The 21,292-nt window shown below is 38.7% G+C and overlaps 1 protein-coding gene across 2 annotated transcripts in view; it reads left to right on the forward strand.

The window, feature by feature from the left end:
• The window catches only part of LOC140230786 (uncharacterized), a 53,957-nt gene that overhangs the window by 13,976 nt on the left and 18,689 nt on the right, over window positions 1–21,292 (forward strand). Inside the window, exons 2-3 of one of the 2 annotated variants that reach the window (XM_072310925.1) lie at window positions 5,636–5,843; window positions 9,699–9,800. In XM_072310925.1, the coding sequence (XP_072167026.1) occupies window positions 9,740–9,800 (61 nt within the window). In that variant the 5' untranslated portion in view covers window positions 5,636–5,843; window positions 9,699–9,739. The remainder of the gene's footprint in view (window positions 1–5,635; window positions 5,844–9,698; window positions 9,801–21,292) is intronic. The other variant, XM_072310924.1, reaches the window with a different exon arrangement.

Consider the following 21,292-nt stretch of genomic DNA (forward strand, 5'->3'; position numbering starts at 1 on the left):
TCTCGTGAACGAGGCCTAGCTCTGAAAAGGTCAGTTTTGCAGACGTGCGATCGACAGGCATGAGATCACGACGCCGCTTCGTGCCATTTTCGTTGTCAGTATTGATGATATATGAAATCAGGAGTATGAAAAATGGCATTTGAGTGGCCTTTTTTGAGCGAATGCAGCTGGAAAAGCTTAGTCAACTGGGCAGACTTCAGATCCTTACTCCTTTTTCTACTTGTCTGGCTGGTGAATGACAGTCAAGAATCATAAAAGTTGGTGGTTGCCAAGCAGCTATCTGTATAGCTCAACAGGTTTGCTCTGCAGTGGAGGAACTAAAAAAAGACGCAACCCAGATTGGAGGCAAGTTGATGGATGGCACGACAACATTCAATTCAGAAACTTTGTGTTGAGGCAGTCACAAAAGATTTTTTTTTTCTTATATATTGTACGCGATAACGGTCTTGGGGTTGATAACACTGTGAATTTTTTCTTCAAGCTTCTTATTAAATCCATGAGCTGTCAGCTGGTTTTATTTCATGAAATATCATGCAGGGTCTTGATGTGCACTACATTTTCATTTCAGACAGCCAAGGATTATGAGTAAGAAGCTTATGCTTCATTTGATTAGGAAAGTAGGTCTCTCTCGGTATTGCCAGAAAAGTAGGGTAAGCAATTGAAGAGTTTGTTCGCAAAAAAAACCGATAAGTCCATTTTGTTAGATTTTGAAGTACGGTCTCTGTCATAAAATACAAAATAATACCTTTTAAATGATATATTGGTCACTACATATAAAGGTACATTTTTGAAGTTATGGTCAAAAGAAGCAAAAATTTTCTTATTATTCTCTTTGTTTTTCTTGACCTTTAATCGCAAATATCTCCATTTGGCAAATATGGACTTGTCGGTTTTTGCGAACAAACTCTTCAATTTGACTTCTGAAGCCTTTTTAAGAAATTCTTTAAATTCAGAACAATTTCATGTTGCTCTTGGAGATGTCAATGTATTCTTGCTTAAAAATAAAAGTTTGCGACCAGGTTTAGCTGGTAAGGCAATGTGGGTAGGTCATAAGCGGCTTGGAGGAAGACTATAACATCAGAATCTGTGAGTGTATGTGTGTTTGTATGGTAAGCCTGTTTGTTGCTTTTTGTTGTTATGGACGTCCTGACTTTTATGTCCTAAATGGAGCAATGTAAAACAAGGCATGCATAATTGATCTTGTATTTGGAGATGGCCCGATTCTCAGAGGGAAGGCTCGAGCAGCTGAATGAATATTAATGGAGTGTTCTCAACCAAGAGTGTGTGATTTGCACCCACTTGGATTCCCCTCTGTCCCAGCCCACTCTGTTCTCACCCCCTCATCCCCCCCCCCCCCCCCCATGCACCACCACCACCGCCACCACCATCACTCTTTGAACCACAGCTGTGGTAAGAATCCTGTCTCCCTTGGCTGAACACCATAAACATTTCTTTACATCTGCAACTGTTTTCACAATGTCAATTTATGCCTCAACACATCCCACCAAGCTCATCAGTACTCCTGTAAGGTTTGGCTGTCTGGGGACTTTATGTTCTTTGCGATTCCTAAAGTTCTTCCCTTGTGCTACCAATTTCATATTACTTTTTTTTCAAATGGAACAAATCAAAGTTTTTTTGTGTGTTTTTTTAAGGCCATGGCATTCCTTTTTTATACCTTATTGTGATGCCAACTTACCAAACTAACATTGACACTGTATTTTTGCAGTGAAAAGGCCCACTATCCATTTTGATTACAATAAAGCTTGCACACTTCATTAGATTTGTAAATGATGCCAACTGGGTGTTGTTGTTTTTTTCAGATATTTGCAGTTAATCTTTTATTGTAAATAACACTCCTTACTTCATCTCAACCATTTCTCTTGTTATATAACATTTGTGTGCTTGTGTGCACTTTTACATAACGCTTTGTAATGTTAGTAGTATGCTACACAAACCAATTGAAAACAATTTCACAGTTCAGTTGGGTTTTGTTCGCTTACATTTGATTTTAGATTATTGTACTGATCAGTAATCATTTAATAAATAAATGTAAGTGATTGTAAAGTCCATCATGGTAGCTGATCTTGGGAAAACCCTGTCTAAAGCGTGACCAAAATATGATGTGGATCTTTTTTTTTTTACTTTAGATATTACTATGCAAAAAAAAAGGTTCAGTTGCCATGCTGTGTAATGAATAAGAATCTATACACTGGATTTGATAGTGTCTTATTTGTTTACATTGTTTTTGATGTAGGATAAAACATTTGCACTTAATTTGTTAACAAAAATTGCTGACAGTATGTTATTTACATTCAGTGTAACTTGGTGAGAGTTCCGTGTTCCATTCTGAAATGATATCCATATGTATTGTGTCACTTCATTAACTACAGTAAACCTTATTCACATATATTTGTGTACTTGTATGGAAAGTACATAGTGTACAAAAATGGAAAGAAAAATCAGTTCGCAAAAGGCAGTTCCCTTTTATCTTGCAAACTCCTTTTTTTTTTTTCCTTTTTCTTTATTGCTCCTTCCAAACAAGCGGCTGTGTTAACACATTGCGGATTGCTTTCACTCCACGAGTTGTATTATTGATGACAAATTGTTTTCCCCCTCAATCGAGAGAGAGAGAGAGAGGTGGGGCCTCTGTTATGATCGTTCATACATCTCATGCTTGTCTGGATTCATTAGATTGATGGACTGTAAATGAAAGTCTGTCTGAAATTTGATTAACATTATTCCATCACCAGGCTGGAAAAGGACGCTGTAAAAGAGTTGAGCAGAATGCATTTAAAAGAGCACATTTATATCTAATATTCATCTGTATTTCTGTGCACAGAGCCACGATTCACTTCAATATTTGTTTTTCAAAACTCTAAAATAGAGCATTTGTATTTGTGATATATATATTCCTGCACGATATAGCATGTTTGTTACCTTTGACTGAAGATGTAAGTGCACAAGCATCAACACTTATTCACAGCGTGAGGTACTCTGGTTTGTTCTTTGTACATAAAAAGACATTAGGATGAAGATATCTGATTCCTGGTATACCTGACAGTTGATATTAAGCTTATATCTTTGTGCATGCCTACGTGTCAGTTTTCTATCAAATAATTATGCTTATTTGAGTATGCATCAAAATGATTGTATTAGATTCATATTGTCTTTTTGACCAAAATGATCAAACAAGAGTCAGTGTTACAGGAATGGTGTATAATTTGGAGAGTATGTGCACAAAATTTTGTCCCAGGCCATACCCTTAAAGGATGTTTCGTTGAATAAATTTTTACTCCATTCTAGAGGGTCGATGTTTAATTTCTGAAAACGCTCTTTTTCATACACCTTGATGGGTAGTGCTGCTTTTCTTTGTTTGAGAAGAAAAACAAAATATGTCTGCAATGCTTTTAGTCTAAGGATGTGTGTATGATAATCTGTATGTACGTTTTGTATTTCTCAAAGCTTGGCCATTATTAGGTGCCTACCCATGAGACATCGATCCAAACATACATACGTGCTTGAGATGCCTTGTCCCACTTCCTCTTTGGATCCAATCATTTGTCTGACACGTTTCCATGTTCCAGTTCCTCCGAGATCACCCAAACCCCATCAAATGCCCCCGAAAAAAAATTGGGTCACAGCCACTTATAAGTCATTGCTTCTCCAATATTACTTAGTTGTGTTTTTAAGTCTACACACAAGATAGGGAGGGGGGTCTGAAACCTGGGGTGTGCATTCTTCACATTTTGTACCTCTGCGGTGGACAGCATGAGCGGCGACATACCTGCAGGATTATCCACAAGTGTATATCTAATGGCTCTTGAGATGACACAGGGCTCCCTCGTGTGGCAGATGCATGCCTTTAGGTCCAGAGGTCGAGCACCACCAGCATGATAATGGCAGCATTCTTTGAATGGTGTTTTATAAACACTTTGAAGCACTTTTCATTTTAAACCCGTTGAAGACTAGTCTTGAGTATACTTGGTCAAGTGTCCATGGGAAATGTGTATCGTAGCTAAATCAGCTTGTCCTCAACGAGTCAATATGAAGAGTTTGTTTGCAAAAACCAATAAGTCCATTTTTGAAGATTTTGAAGTACGGTCTCTGTCATAAAGTACAAAATAATACCTTTTAAATGATATATTGGTCACTACATATAAAGGTATATTTTTGAAGTTATGGTCAAAAGAAGCAAAAATTTTCTTATTATTCTCTTTATTTTTCTTGACCTTTAATCGCAAATATTTCCATTTGACAAATATGGACTTATCGGTTTTTGCAAACAAACTCTTCATATACTCCTGTGTGCAATCTTGTAAGACACCATCATTAACATTAAATCAAGAGAAGGCATCTGTTATTTGTTGGAAGCTGTACTGAACAGTAAAAACCATATGACGTATGTTAAGGATCTTTCACTAAGTTGGCAGACCTCAGCTGAATGATTTGATGATAAACGTGCAGTGACTTGTAGTGGCTGTAATTTGCTGTGTACTGTAAGAAAGGAAACCAATTTGGCATGTAATGCATTGATCTGAAATGTCATTGCCAAGAACACGTCAATATCCATGACACTGAATTTATGTCTGCTGTGTTGTCTGTACGCCACTTATTTACCAAATAGAAAATAAGATCTTATAGAAATTGACAAGTCCCCAATGCTAAATACAAGTGTGTATGTCATATATGCATAGAATTCATGCAAAAAAATGCTGTATGCATGGTGTTAGTTTCAGAATACAAGGAAACCCAAACATTAAAAAAAAAAAAATCAGAGCAAACAAATGCCTCAACTGGAAGGTCATTGTTCTTTTCTTAAACAAGCAGCACAATATGAACTTTAAATCATATTCTTTTTAGGCCATTAGGTCCTAGGGTACATTTGGTGACCTTCATCCTCAAGTTGGCAACTTGAACAATTCTGAATTTTACTGCATTTCTTATGTTGTGCCAGGGCTGAAAAATTTGAATGTCCAGATGACAATTTCTTACAGAATTATCTCTCCCCCCCCCCAAAAAAAAAAGAAAAAAGTAGACAATATTTTTTTTTTGTGAATTATGTTTAAAAAAATACGATGTACTATGTACAGTCTTTAACATCAAGGTAGTGATATTAAATTTTTTTTAATTCGTTTTTCCTAAACAAGGATTTAAACTCAAAGCTGATCGCAACAAATGTCTTACAATTTCATGACATAGAGGATTTTAATCTCATGACGCATGAGTATAAGTGATGCTTACTCAATGCACTCAGAAATGAATAGCTACAAGGTTTCAGACGTTATGTGTATTAATGAGAACCAAATTTTACTTGTTCAGCGCTTCATGCATTACAAAGATGCTAATATTGTGTCCTTTTATGTCAAATTTTATGACAGTCATGATCAATTTTCGTCTCTCTTTTCCATTCACTTTTATAGTGCTCTCCATGTTCTTGTGCTTCAAAGTTGACCACTCTAAATTCAGTATACCCCACAAATATGTCTGTCTCTTTTCTGCCTCTCTCTATATATCTTCCTCTTTCTGAATTGTTATCTTTTCCTGACATACAAATTTAGGCACGCATCTTTCACTTCACATGGAGAATGTTTGTCGTATTCCCGACCACTTTTTTGCTCTTCTTGTGTCTTTGCAGTTCTGAATAAAACGTGTCCATGTCGAGGCCGTCTGCGAGGAGAGATACTTACTTGGCGATGTGCCGTCAGCTGGTTGAGAGATCTCCACGGCAACCCATCACCTCCTACCTTTCCTGTCATCCGAGAGATGATGATGGTTGTTGTCACGCCATGTCGCCACTAGAGTGAATTGAGAGAGAAAGAACCAGGCAGCATCTCGCAAAGTAGGTAATGAAATTAGGATGCGTTTCTACTGCCTGCCCTTGCCCCGGTAATGCGCCCATTTTGTAGGGAGGAGAAATTAATATTTCAGGTCGGCGGAATTGCAATCTTCTCGGGCTCCGCCGTCCTTGAGTCGTTAGATTTTATATTTCTGAGGTAACTCTGCGATAGAAGAGATAAAAAAGAGAGATAGAAAGATAAGGAAGGAGAGGGGGAGCTTGAGAGCAGTGTGAAAATGAGTTCAAACAAAGGTTTAAAATGGAGTTACAGGTTCTTGTGGGGCATGATGGATTGTGATGTTGCAAGGCTACCAGGTGCGGGAGATGAAGCTTTTGAGTGTGGAGTTTGAGCATCCAATCAAATGATGGTGGAAAGAGACGGGAGGTAATACGAGGAGGAAAGGAAAACCTCCTGGATGCCCATCAATTGTTTGCACTCTGCCCGTCAAATGTCAAGACGTCATCGTCGAACACAATGAAAGTCAAACTCGGTCTTCAGATGATGGCGAGGCGGTGATACGTGCAGAACTCGTGTCATGTCTTGCGCGGTATGCATGTTCTTCCTCTCGATGCTCGGTTGAGCGAGGATGAGGAGTAGCGACGACCGTAGATGTTGGTGGGCCAAAAAATTGTCTGGAGCATCCGTTTGGAGATTGCATGCAGTGTCTCATGACGGCACATGGGCATTTACACGCGAGATCCATTCAGGCATGAATGCCCAGTTTGCCCAACGTGTCCCCGCACAGCAGGTCGGGATTGTGAAGCTAAATGGACCAGTTCTCTCCACCCCTCCCCTCTGTTGCTCTTCCTGCCTGCTTTCATTGTTTGCCAGGCCCTACCTCTGCTTTTTGATGCTTATTTTGATAAAGGGAAGTGACAAGCATCGTGAGCATTGTACTGTCCAATTTTCCTAACTCCCCAACCCCACCCCCACCCAGGTTTCATCCCCCCCCCCCCACCAAACAAATGGTAGGGTATATTTTTGCATATGAAAACAAAGTGCAGCATCAATTTGCATGACAAAGGCAATCAAAGCATCTATCTGAAAAGTTATGCAGGTAGGTGAAATCACAGAATGAATCATTTGTCTTACAATACGGTGCGACTGACACAGTTATGGCATTTTTGTTTGACCATCAGCTTTTAATGCATAAGGAGGCTGACTGGGTGAATTCATCCCAAATATGATGTCTCTGAAAATTTTGAAATAATATTGAGGCATTTTATTTACATCTTTATCTGTGTAGTTTGTATGCATTTGTTGTCTTGACAAAAAAAAAATAAAATCTGTACTTTGATGTGCTTGAAAGCAATGATGTGGAACTGAAAAGGGTTATGTCTTACTGTTCAATGACATTGATTTAGAATTCAGTTTTTGCATGCGAACAACACCTGTCTGGGATTAGTGGGGAAGAATAATATTGATTGGTGCATTCACAGTATTTGGGTATTGACAAGCTGGGATTAATGACCGGTGGAGAAAGCTTGGATGGAATAGAAGCAGCAGAGAAGAGCAGAAAAGTGAGCAGAAGTGAATATTAAAGTGAAGAGCTGTGGTTTGTCATTTGGCTGCTTGAGTGGAGGAAGGAGAGATATATAGAGAGATTCAGGGAGAGAAAGGGGAGGGAGAGAAAAAAAAATATACAGGGATGTGACAGGTGGCAAGAATGAAACACATCATACAGGCAGAGGGAGAAACAGGAACAATGCATACAGAAAGAGAGGCACGTATGAAGAGAGAGAAACAGAAAGCATAGGACAGAGACGCAGATAGGAAAAGAGATACAGAGATAGAATCAAGCAGAGAGAGAGAGAAATACATCAAGAGAAAAACCAAATGGTGACAGACAAAGGGAAATAGAATATGAAGAGTGAGAAACTGAGAGGATGATGGAGGAGAGAAAGAGAGACATATGAACAGATAGATTTTGAGAGAGAGAGAGATCCACGCACATTTATATGCACACCAGACATAGTGACACAGATAGGAAGAGAAGAGACAGTATACCACACAGAGAAACAGATACAGAAAGAGATACAAAGATAGAGACAGATAAAGTAAAATAGATAAAAGAGTGAGAAACTGGATGATGAAGGGAGAAAGAAAAGGATATGAACAGATAGATTATAAGAGAGAATGACAAAAAGACACACACAATACACACACACACACACACACAAAGAGTGATAATCTGAGAAGGAAACATAGTGATGGAGAGAGAGAAAGACATGAGAGAGAAACAGAAGGTGAGAGAGAGAGAGGGGGGAGAGATGAAGAGTGAGATTCTTTGAGAAAAACAGCAAAGATGACAGAGAGAAAGAGACATATAATTAGTGAGACTCTGACAGAAAAACAGAGACGGTGGCAGACAAACGATACTGAGAGTGAAATAGACAGAGGTCACAGATACAGATAACAGAGAGAGAGAGAGAGAGAGAGAGAGATACCGATACCAAGATAGAAGCACAGAGAGAAGGAGGGGAGGGGAAGAGGAGAGGGGTGCAAAAAGGAGAGATGCACAAACAGATTAACAGACAGACAGACAGACAGAGCAAAGGAAGGATCACAGGCAAAACAAGACAGAGATAGGCAGACCGAGTGATTGAGAGCCCAGAAGAGACACAGACAGACAGACAGACAGACAGACAGACAGACAGACTGAAAAGGAAGCCATGACAGAGAAATAGATACAGAGGAAGACCTAGTGACAGAGAGACATACAGAGAGAGATATATGGGAAGAGAGAGGGAGATATAGGAAGAGATAGAGGGAGAGAAAACTCGTTTTAGAAGGAGCTGAATTTCCCATGAAGACACTGACCCGAGTCTGGTATCCTCGGGGCGAAGACTGGACACATGATACGCCGACACAACGTGTCACTCAATGTGGAGCTGGTAGCTCGGCTTCGCGGGGGCCGGGTTTTCTGTTTCTTTTCATCTCCCCACCGCTCCCGCTGAAATTTCTCCCCTCGAATTCCACTTGTTCGATTGAGATGGCTCGTGACCATCAGCCTGCCGCTGAGTGAGTGTGTCAAGAGCTAACCTTGTGCAAATCAGTGCACTTCACAAATTTGGGGTGCTTCTCGGCATAAAACTTGTCCCCCGTGTAGTGTTTACCGCACATAGTCTTATATATCTCCTGTAGATGTGAACCTACTACTCTAGCGTCACCAAGTTTGTGCCTCGATTATTTTCCTTTAAAGCTGTTCCTGACATCCAAACAATGATGATTCTCAGTATGGTATAATTAAGTGGATATCAGAGTTTTTCCAATCGTGACAAATCATGTGAATGTCAGTCAAACAAATAGGGAACAATCATGTATTGTTATATAAGATGTGAATGTAGCACTAACAGGCAAAATGTTAATCCACTGTGAGATACAGTTTGGAGGGCCTCATGTGGTACTAGTATGCTTCTTTCGCTTTCTCATGCTGTTGTCACATCCACAGTGGTTGAAGGGATGAATCATTTTGTGTAAAAGATGGAATGTGCCATTTTTATGTCAGTGTCATTCTTCATACTTTGACATATATATATACTATTCATTCCTTTCATGACATAAATCAAAAGTTCATAAATGTTCATTAAGGGCCATCTTTCTACAAGGTAAAGAAATAGATTGTGAACAATTCAGTGACAATAGATTTGATTTTGCATTTTCTAATGTAGAACCGACCATAGCATATTAATGAATCGTAAGTAACAATTGGTAGATGGTTGTTGTTTCATGGCTATTCCTGTTTTTGTACAGCCTGTGTTTATATAAGCAGTGAGTGATATGAAGGTCAGTCCTTGTGAAACATGTCGTCACCGCCATTTCTCACCTCAGTCCGTCCAATTTTGTTTTCCCCCCAATCAGATCCATCCTTTCAGTGGAGCCGCAGCGTGCCTCTCCCAGAAATGACACCCACGTCAAGAATGTCTACCGTATCCATGGCAACGGCTGTATCGCCCTCGTCAGGTGAGTGAGCCTAGTCCCACATCATTTGACGTAATTGAGACACGTCACAGTACAAAATATTGTCTTCTCGACCAGCATAGGTAGTCTTTACCTTGCTAACCAAGTTGCATGTTGCATGGTACATTTCAAATATAATGTGATTTCCTGTTTCGATTTCCTCATTGTGTATCTTTGTTATATCATTCTTGCTATTTTTTATTTCATTCAAAAATTTGTACAGATGAGTGAGACACATACATCATCAATCAGGCTCCTTGGCAAGGAGACTGCTGTGAATTTAGCTGTGGCTAGAATAATGTAAGGTATTGCTTATTAGATATGAAGGTAAATTCCCGAAAAGGGCTGTTTTGTGTTTTTGAGGGGAGTATCAGCATAATGACGATCTTTGACCAGGTCATGGTGTAGCCAGTGACCTGGGCTCTGGAATGTGCAAATCTGTGTATTGCAGCAAACATAATGAACAAGCAAACATGAGGTGTGGGATTGGAATGCGTGATTGCAATTGTAAAAGCCTAGAGATCCTGCTGAAAGACAGTGGAATTTCCTCTTTTATTTTTCTAAATGTAATGGCAGACCTGTCACTTTAAGAAAATTGTTTAAGTGCTTCGGATGTTAATCAATGGTCATGATTGCCACTTTATGGCAACACACAATGTATGGTAATCCTTTCCAGTGAAAGACTCCATCAAGGTATATTATGACAAAATGGCTTCACATCATGATCACATATCTTATGAAACTGAATGAAAATAATGTTGAGGTCAACCAATCTCTCTATCTATGTCAACAGCGACTACATTGAAAATGAACTAAGCACTGAAACTTTGATGGAGTTCACTGTAACCTTTCCATTTCTCTGCTGGCCACAAATTACCTCAAGTATTAGCTTGTGAGTTGTAAATTGTACCCTCAAAGACAATTTTAAAACATGGTTGTCTTCTATCTTATCTTTTATATCTTTGATATATTATCTTTCTGTTCTACCATACTTTATGTAAACTACAACTTGTTTGAAAGTACCCCATCTCATAAAGTAAGAGACATCCTAATGGTTATGTTCTCATTTCCTTCACATATCAATTTTCAAGTATTGTTACTGATTTCTATTCTTGTCCATTTATCCCTGTCATCATTGAAAAAGAAAAAGTTATTTAGATATACAATGTAGGCAGAGAAATAAATTGTTTTAAAACTATACATTGAAACCAAAGGGCTCCAGTAAAATCTGCTGGCCCAGAAAGATAGTTCCAAGAAAAACTAAAGTGAAGAATTGAGAGAAGTATATTTACAAACAGCTCGTGTCTAACACAAGCATACAAAGCGAAGCAGAAATGTGCCTGAGAAGAATGAAAATGAGTAGCACTAGGTGACAAATAATTGTGCAAAACATATCTGCTACCAGCTCATGCCCAAAACAAACAACTTCAGATAAAGTAGTAAATGTGTCTGAGCAGAATAAGTTAATAGGTGTGTCATTAGGCTCCCATCAGGAAGGAGAATGTGAGGAAAGGCATACAGAATGAGATATGTCTGAGAGGTTACTCGGCCTTTCAGAACAAATGTTCTTGTGGACACCGATCCTATTAAGGGGGTTTCCTTCTCAATCCGCCTCCATCATCTACCCCAATGCCCCCACCCCTCCAAGCAACTACCCCCATTCCTCACCCCATTTCCTCAAATAAAAAAAAACCTGACAGGATTTGATTGGCTACAAACCCTGAACGACTCTGCAGTGAGTTAGTACTGTCTTCCACCTGTTATGACACTTAGGAAACTTGCCCATGCATTGTGCTATACTTTGCACAATTCTTGCTATCATAAATTGTCACAGATACTGTGACAAATGAAAAGACATGAATTTTGTGAAGGAAATGTAATGCATCTTAACCAAAAGGAAGAAAAAAAAAACTTCATTAGATGTGCTCTGGTGGTGTGAATTTCAGGGCAATACCTTGTGGTACGTGCCTAATAGAGTATAGAGTATCTTGATTAGGAGGAAATGAGCTGTTTTGGCTGATGCTAATGTATATTAATCCTTTCAAGTCCATCTTCTCCAATTACCCTTGGGATTGTATACCCACAAGAAGCCAGTGGTGCGGACAGAATTTTTCAAATTCTTTCATTCCTTTTCTTACCATGAAGCTTTATAAGCAAACAAGAAATTTTTAGAAAAATGAGTATGAACTCATTACAGAAAGATGAATGTGTAAATACAGCATTGCTTTGTTTGCCGACACCAAAAATCATATGTCAAGATTATGACTGCTCTGTGTAAATTTTATGTCAGCAGAAATGTTCTTATATTCAAGTCTTGGAGAATATTACTTCAAACAAGCAACAGGATCTCAAGATCATAAAAAAAAACCTTGAAATATATAGTGCACATTTAGATGATGGGTTTTCTCTGTGTGTAAGTATCCACCTCCCCCTCCCCCTCTCCCCTCTCCCCTCCCCCCCCCCCCCCATAAAAAAAAAAGAAATCAGACACACATACACCAGAGACTCCAACTCTCCCGCTCTCGACGGGAGATCTCCCGCCGAAAGCCCATTTTTGCAAGATCTTCTGTTCTCCCGCTTGAGATTTAATTTCTCCCGCTTGAAATGATTTTTTACTTAGTGTCATCGTATGTAGAAAAATAAGCCTTAGATAGCACAAGATAACATCTAGAACCCTAGAGTTGGACCCCGGCAGCAAGGAACTTTGCGCACATCAAGTTGGAGTCTCCCGTTTGCTAGGGGTTTCAGGCGGGAGAATCTCCAGATCAGCAGGTGCTTGGGGTTGGAGTCTCTGCATACACACATAACATTACAATGATAAAACCTAACTCATTTCAGAAGGTACAATGTAAGAATGATTCTGAGATAATTGTGCACAAGGGAAATACAATGCAAATAAAACTCTTGTCTGTTTCATCAGATCTTCTGGGATTCCAAAAGATGCAGCACATGGCATTTAATAATTCTTGATAGAGACTTGCAGCTGCACTTGTTTGCATGCAGGATTGGCCATGAGATAGGTATCTACATTATTCATGCCATCATTTTGCAGTGCTTAGCTTGCAGTGAGAGCAAATGAAAACAATGCAATTGTATATAATTGGTTAACACTTACCTTTGTACAATGTTGTTAGTCATCAAACTGACATAATTAATTTGAAATTGTGCTTTTCTAGACTCATTCCCATCTAATCATGTTAGGATTGCGCAAGGCTAATGAATGTAAAGTGTGGCGTTTCTGCTTAAGGATAAACTGGCGGTATAAATCACTTCAGTGCTATGCAAGGCCATGTCTTGATTACGCTATCACTGATAGTGGGTAATTGCACATTAGATGAGCGACAGTGGCTGCCGCACTGCAGCATTCTTCTGCTTTCACACGTCTATTCATTGCCTCGTCTGCGGTAATTACAACTGACAGTCGCAAGAAGGTCGGCATTTGCTATGGGCGGGACTGACCGGTATGCTGCTGTGTAGATGCCTATCAGATGTATAGAAAGTAATTAGACCCCAGCGGCAGAGGAAGAGGACTTGCATGTTTTAAATTGATGTTTTCCAGATGGCCAACTTGCTTGCACAATCTATTTTGACATAGGCTGCAAGGGCTCCTGTAGCCTACTCATATTTCTTTATTTCTAGTGAATTTCTTATCATTGTTTCTCACTGCTTTCATTAATTTTCATCGTTTCAGAAAAGACATCACTGAACATACATTTCATACATACACTAGCCGGTGCTGGTTCAAAGGGACCAAAAATCTGTAACCATTAACTTAGTCAATCAGAACTGTATTTAGGGTTTGCTTAGAAGCACATAAGTATGTCTAAAAGGTGTAGCTATAAATTGCAGCAGATAAATTTTGAAATAGAATACCCCTTTATCCGTTGAGGATGGACTGATTTTGCTACAACACATATTTTTCATAGACCCCTGCCCGAGTATACTCAGGACTCGTCCTCAACGGGTTAAACAAACATTAAACTATTGACCTCACAAGGAAATTGCTTTACAGAAAGCCTCATTCTACAATTATGAAATTAGCTTGAAGAATTGAGATTTTATGTTGCACTCAGTGCTATTTTGTTAACTTCTCTTAATACAGGAAGGATACCAACGTAAGCTTTCACATTTTTATGAAGGGTGAATAATATCCCTTATAATTTCAGGATCTTTTGCAGGCTAACTCGATATAGGCTTTGAAACCAGTATCAGCGTTTATTTTCTAATCACTTGCAGTGTTATCAAAATTTTCCATTGAACCCGTTGAGGACAGGCTGATTTTGCTACAACATGCATTTTCCATAGACACTTGCCCGAGTATATGCTCAGGACTTGTCTTCAGTGGGTTAAGCTGCTTTGTATTTCCATGGGATCTGAAACTACCGTAATATTCCCTCATTTTAGTGGCTTTAAAGAGAGCAATTAGTCAGATTTGTAAACTTCACATCTGAAGTTGTGATTCTGTATGAATTTTCAAGTAGGTTATCCTTGATAATATTCATAGTACAGTAGTAGTAGTAGTAGTAGTAGTAGTAGTAGTGGTAGTAGTAGTAGTAGTGGTAGTAATAGTAGCAGTAGTAGTAGTAGTAGTAGTAGTAGTAGTAGTAGTAGTAGTAGTAGTAGTAGTAGTAGTAATGATAATAATGATTATGATAGCAGGCTTTTCATATAGCACATTTCTGACTTGGTAAGAATATCAATGCGGTCTACCAACTATTATTACCCCTGTCACTGAATACATTATTTCCAACCAGCAGTGTGCTCACTTTCCACTCCCTTGGGAGCATAAGTGCCACTGACCTGTTTTTTCTTACCACTTGCCATGCCCGTCCCCTCCTTCCATGATATTCTTCAAAACTGGAGGAATGTAGTATCTACCTTTATACGAAATGTAGCAACATCAGTCAAATCTTGCAAAAATAGATACTGGCCAATGATGCCACGCATACAGTCATATTGTCAGAACTCTATCTCATCGAGTCATGCCTGGGACCACCATATCTTCTGGCATTCAAAAGCAGATATGATCATTGAGATCAAGTTTCAGGAGGGGGGTGGGGCGACAATGCAAATGCGCTGTGTGCCCTACCAGAAAGTGCACCACGGGCAGAGTGATCCTCGAGTATCAGAAATCATTTGATATTGCCTAAATTTGATACCCACATTCACACCCACCTTCTCATTTTTCTCATTTCTTGAATTCGAGCGTGGCGCTGTGTGAGAGAGTGAGCCAGGGCTGTATTCGTTTTCTGCACCGTGAAATCATTGGCATTCGTGCCATATGTGATTGCCGCAGCCTTCTGCTAAAGACAGCATGGGGTGATGCATATCTCACCATTGGTCAACCAGCCTCTGTATGTATTTTCACACAAACACACAACTGTAGATACTAGTACTTAGGCATGAACCTAGGCAAGTTACATGGTAGATGTTGCAAACATGATTTTGAAAAGGGATCTGTTTATCAAATCTTTCAAGATTTTGTTGTTGTTGTTGTTGTTGTTGTTGAAGTTCATTTATTTTCTTCTTTTTGTACAACTTTTAATATTTACCACTGCGCGTGGCTTTCCATTTAGGGACTTGAAATCAGGAGTGCTGAAATATTGTTTACAATATTTTTCCTTTTTCTGCTCCCCCCCCCCAAAAAAAAAAAAGAGAAAGAGAGAGAGAAGAAAAAGAAGGCATCACAAGAAAAGAACTGTGTATCATCAACAGTAATTCTACTCCACAAACACAGCCTCTGTTCTGTGCATTAAGTGTTTCTTGCATATAGTTGAAAAACTTGAAGGATCTGGAGATTGGTATGATGTATAACTACATTCTGATTTTGTTTTTCTTGTAATATCATAAGAAAAGTCACAGTCATGCCCACAGGATGGTTTGTATAAATTTCAAACTTTTCCCAAATCTGGTAGTTGTGCACACATACACACACAGTGATTAACTAATTTTGTGTCCTTCTAAAGGCAACAAAAATGACCTTGTTATAATTGTTGGATTCCCATTGTGCTTATAGCTCAACTGTTTACAGGGTACCCCCTCTCTCTCTCTCTCTCTGAGCCTCCAAAATTTTACTACTCACCTCATATGATGCGTTACCCTTGAATGCTATTAAAAACATTTAATACTTGATATTTGTTGTTTTATATTTCATATTGGTTCTAGGTGTCCAGCCAAACAAAATATTTCTTTGCAATCCTTCACAATTTCCTGATGTTATACACTCAAATTCAAATTTACTTCTAATTTGTTTGTTTTCATGCATCAGTGAAAAATGTGTAATTCAGATGAGTGTGGTTAGTGTCTGTTTTTAGGAAATACAGATTTTCACATTTCAATTTAGTTGCACGACAGTCTGAATGAGATGTTAAGTTATATTTGCTCAAACATTTAAGTGAATCTAAGCCTCTACCAGTAATGCTTTCATTCCCCCAACAAAATAAAAAGGAGATCTATACAATTCTGTTTATATTGAAATAGAACGCTTAATGAGAACTTTTCCTACCTTATCTAACATGTAAATGCATATGACTCATGATATAAGCAGTGCCATGATATAAGCAGTGCCGGATACATGGAACACTCTTCCTGAGGAGTTGAAACAGTGTGCCTCCTTGTTTTCATTTAAAGCAAACTTAAAGAAGTATATTTTGTTACAGTATACTTCAAATACGAACTAAAAACAAACAAATTATACAACTAGACTCGGAATTTGTCAAGACTGACAAATTAGGTGATCCGATTTTTTTTTAAATCAATGATTCGAGTCCTGATCGCAATAGGCATGACCATATAGGTTTCATCTGTGTTAAGAGACATTGGCCGTGTGATATTTGGATTCTCATTTAGAAAAGAGAGTCAGGTCTGCCATCTTTGGTACCAAAATCGGTATACATTATAACGAAGATACAGAATGAAGTATATTTGACCATTGACCCAACTTTGCACAGCCAAGATGGCATCTGAGCAAAAAGTGGTTATTTTGTGAAATGATTCTTGTAACATGGTCTTTGCGTGTGCAAAATATGGGAAAGGGAGGACATGTATTCACCAAGATACAGGATGAAACATTTATGACCTTTGACCCTAATTTACATACCCAAGATGGTGTCCGATAAAGTAGTTGTTATTTTATGAAATAATGGACGTGACATGTACTAAACATGTGCAAAATATGGGATTGATAGCCATTGTTGTTGTTCATCTATTGCACAGAAAGTAGTACAAAGAAAGAAAAATAAAGAAAAAATTATGTTATTTTATAGAAATTTGAAGGAGAAGCATAAAAAAATCAGAAAAAGATAGAGTAAGTAAAGGGAGATTAAGATTAACTAAAGAAAAAAAGAACAAAAGTGTTTAAAAAAATATAAAAACAAAATTGGCAGGGGTGAGCCTCGAACCAGGGACCTTAGGATTACGAGTCGGATGCGCTACGCAATGACCTATTTCATTCTCCATAGGCCCTGTGTATTAAGCAAAATGACGCTGCATCGAAGCCTCGTGCCATTTTCAACCCAGTTTTTCGACGTGATGCCGATATCGTATGAAAAAATGGAGGGCACACTCACGATAGCCCAAAGTCTCAGCTACAACATACTAAAATCTGGGAGAAATTCACCAAAGCATAAGTGAGCTAGTGCTCAAAAAAGAGAGTCATGTCAATTTTCACTGCCAGAAAAACTGCTCTCCCATAGAGATAACACGTAAACTGATCAAATTTGACAATATTACTTTCAATCCATTTTTACGAGGTGATGCCGTCATCCAATCAAAATGTTGTAATTATATTAATGAAAGATCATATATTAAGCTACAACATACTGAAATCTGGATGTAAATTGGCAAAGGATAAGTGAGACACGCTCGAGTGAACTTGAAATTTGATGACGTCATTTTGAAAATTTACTTTTTTTACTTTATAACGAAATTTGATACCTTTTAATCATTTTGCCAGCATCGCCAACCCATGAAATAACATGTCCAACTCATCAGCTTTCAGAATATGTACAGAAAATGGGGGGTTACCGTCCATCCTGACGAGTAAAATCGGATGTATAATTGGCGTTTTTTTGGCATCGTTGCACTGTATATCGCCATTGACGCGCGCGCGGAATTTCAACTTTGACGGGCCCGTATGACGTCATATTGAGTCGGATTGACTTGAAACTTGGTAGAAATATTCCTTGACATTTCAGGCATCCGATTAGTGTAAAAAATCGGGAAATTTCCATTGCTTATGAGCTGTGTGTGCGAATATGTGCGCGCGCGTACGCGTCCGTCCAATTTTTTCAATTTTTCAAAAAATGCTCCAAATGGTCTGAAACGTGTGCAAAAAAAATTTGAGCTCGATTTGAGCATACAAATATTTCAACGCGCGCGTACGCGCACGTTTTAAGAGAAAATATGAATTTTGAGAATATGAGTAAAATGCGCATAATTTGAAATGTATGTGACGTAGATTTCATTGCAAAATTCTATTCCATTAATGAGATATGAATGAAAATGTGTTTTCATATAATGACGTCATAGTGACGTCACGGTCGACTGATCACTATGATTTTATTAGGAGGATCGTCTTTGGGACATGATACATGTATGGTATAATTTTGACATTGATAGGAAGAGGACTTTCCGAGATTACCTCTACACAACTTTTGCGGAGAAAGAAGAAGAAAAAGAAGAAGAACAAAGAATCAGTACAGATACAGAAGGTGATCCGAGAGGATACTCGGATCACCTAATTAATGTTGGTCTCCCGATAGCAACAATGCATATCGTCCCCTCTTTCAGTAAACCAATTTTATTATTCTAAATTCCAGCCAATCTGCCATTGTGCACTGTCACTACAGCTATGTGTAGTGAGATATAAGTCCAAGGACTTTGTTATGTAACAAGTCAAGACTAACTGTGTGTGAAACAGGTCTGAATTGACTAGGCTATACAAGAACCCCAATGTCAAGATAAGCCCCCTCTCCTTCCGGAGTTAAGGTAAACATTATATAAAGACCCCTTTGTTTCATCCCAAGTTTAAGAGGTGGTCAGTGTTTGGAAGTACCCCCCCCCCCCCCCTGTGTAACAGTGTATAGAAAGTTCAGTATAGCCAAGGACTCTGTGAAGTGCAGTTGTGTCCAGAAAAAGAAGGCAAATGCTGTGATGCCAGTAAGGCCCGAATGCGGTAAGAAACAATTCCTCACTATGTATTGTGTATAGTCATTGTATATATTCCATATGTGCTTTCTATGTTGTAAGAAAGTTAGTTAGATGATGCTAACTATGTAAGATACTGACTTTAGTAGACAAAGGAGTTGTGGTTCAGGTAGATGTATGCTCCCATGAGTGCTTGTCTTTGTTTGTGTGTGAGTAGTGCATGCATATGAGTAGTGTGTGGAGATCAGGTGAATGCTATTGCTGTGTGAATTGTAGTGTTCAAACTTTTATAAGTAATTAGTATAGATGTCAGTGATTATCATGCACATGACCTAGTAACATTTATAATCACAGATTTTAGAGTAGAACAACTCTGGGATAAATAGACGATATTTCATATCCTCAGTCTTTTTCATGCTTGTGATATATTAGTAACATATAATAGTAGGTGAGAGAGTAATTATAGTTACATGCACTCCGTATAGTCAGATTATTGGTATTTCAGCAAGACACACATAATGAGAGGAAAAGTGTAACTGTCTACATTTTTATGTGATGTAGCAATGTCAGTTGGTATAATTAAACACATTATCTGACAAACAGATACAGATAAAGGAAGTTAGTTAAATAAGTGAGGGGAATATATATATATATATATACACACCAGAGTTAGTGTGTATTCAAATCCCAATGTGAACTCAAAACAGTCTGCAAGATTATATAAAAATATTTCAGTAAATTGGATTATAGTCAAGAGTTATAATTATTTTTGATTAGGTGCATTTTAATGATATTTGATAGCATATATTCATATGTTATTATAATGTTCTCTACGTAGAGTGAAGTGAAATAAGTTGTCATAATGCTGTCTATGACAAAGCACGAAAGTTATGACACAAATATAAATTACCTGATATTGTATTTTGGTTATTATTCATGGAAATATAAAGTTAATTCTGAGATATCACGAGTGTGTATTCACAATGATAAAGTTGACATTTACACCATGATATACATGTACGTGCAGATTTTGATATTACTGTTTTTATTACCTTGTTATATGAGTGTAAACAAGTATGCATTGAGTCTGTATATTGTTTTTATTGTTACAGATTGTTATCTCAAGATCGATGACAAGTTTGGATTCAAGAATTAAACCGGATTTAGCTGTAACCTATGTTTCCAGTGTCATCTGTTGCATCTTGCGAATAACGATACAGGGCATATCACAGTGAACTGAAACTCCCCAGCAACTAGTTGTAGCTGGGGCAGCCACAATAACAATCGCAAGGGATAACAATTGCAAGTGCAATTGGACAGATATAACCGTGATCAAGTGATTGAACAGGTGTTGAAAGGTATCGTGACAATGGCTACCAGTGTTACTAGTGCGGACAATGTTCCAGTAGTCACAGAACAGAAGAGTGTCAAGAGTGTCAAGGTGGCAAGTGCTGCAGGATCAAGACGCTCAGTAAAAAGTGAAAAATTGGTTGACGCCTTCAATGTGGAGATGGAGGTTATGGATCAGGAGGAGGAACTAGCACGCATCAAAGCTGAACATGAGTATGCTCAGAAGATGCAGGCAGCAGAGCGTAAGCTAAGAAAGTTGAAACTGATCAAGGAACACAAGGAGAGATTGGCTCAATTAGAAGAGGAAGATGATCTTTCTCATTCTGGAGATGCAGATATTCAGCTTCCTGAGGAGAGCAAAAGTGAATCAATCCAGAGGTTTCTCGATTCCCAGGAGGAAAAGAAGGACCCAGCAGCCACTCCTATCCCTCGTGTTGAGACAATGGAAAACAAACCTACTGATGTCAATCGAGGATCTACACCATGTGGTCTAGAGAGAGTCGCTGAGTCCTTGGTTGAGGTCGCCAAGTCGATTGCCATGCAGAATGCCAGTACGCAGCAGGTCGCAATGACAAGTCAACTTCCAGGAATCGACCTTCCTGTCTTCAGTGGAGATCCTCTGCTCTACCCACTCTGGAAAAACGCTTTTGGTAGTCTAGTAGACAGCAAACCGCTTCCACTCACAATGAAGTTACACTACCTCAGCAAGTCAGTGGCTGGGACACCAAAGCGAGCGGTTGAGCGATACCTCCTTTTGGGAACTGAGGATGCATATGAAAGGGCATGTGCCACACTAGCAGAGCGCTATGGAAGTCCAAGCGTTGTCTCCTCGGCGTTCTTGGAGAAACTCAACACATGGCCAAGAGTTGGTGACAGAGATGCAACTGGATTGTCAAACTTCTCTGATTTCCTTGACCAGGTTGGAGCAGCGAAGCTTACCATACCCACCCTCAATATCCTCGACTTCCCGCAAGAGAATGTTAAGTTGCTGGAGAAGC

Source organism: Diadema setosum, chromosome 7 (genome assembly GCF_964275005.1).
Source record: "Diadema setosum chromosome 7, eeDiaSeto1, whole genome shotgun sequence".
Classification (NCBI taxonomy): Eukaryota; Metazoa; Echinodermata; class Echinoidea; order Diadematoida; family Diadematidae; genus Diadema; species Diadema setosum.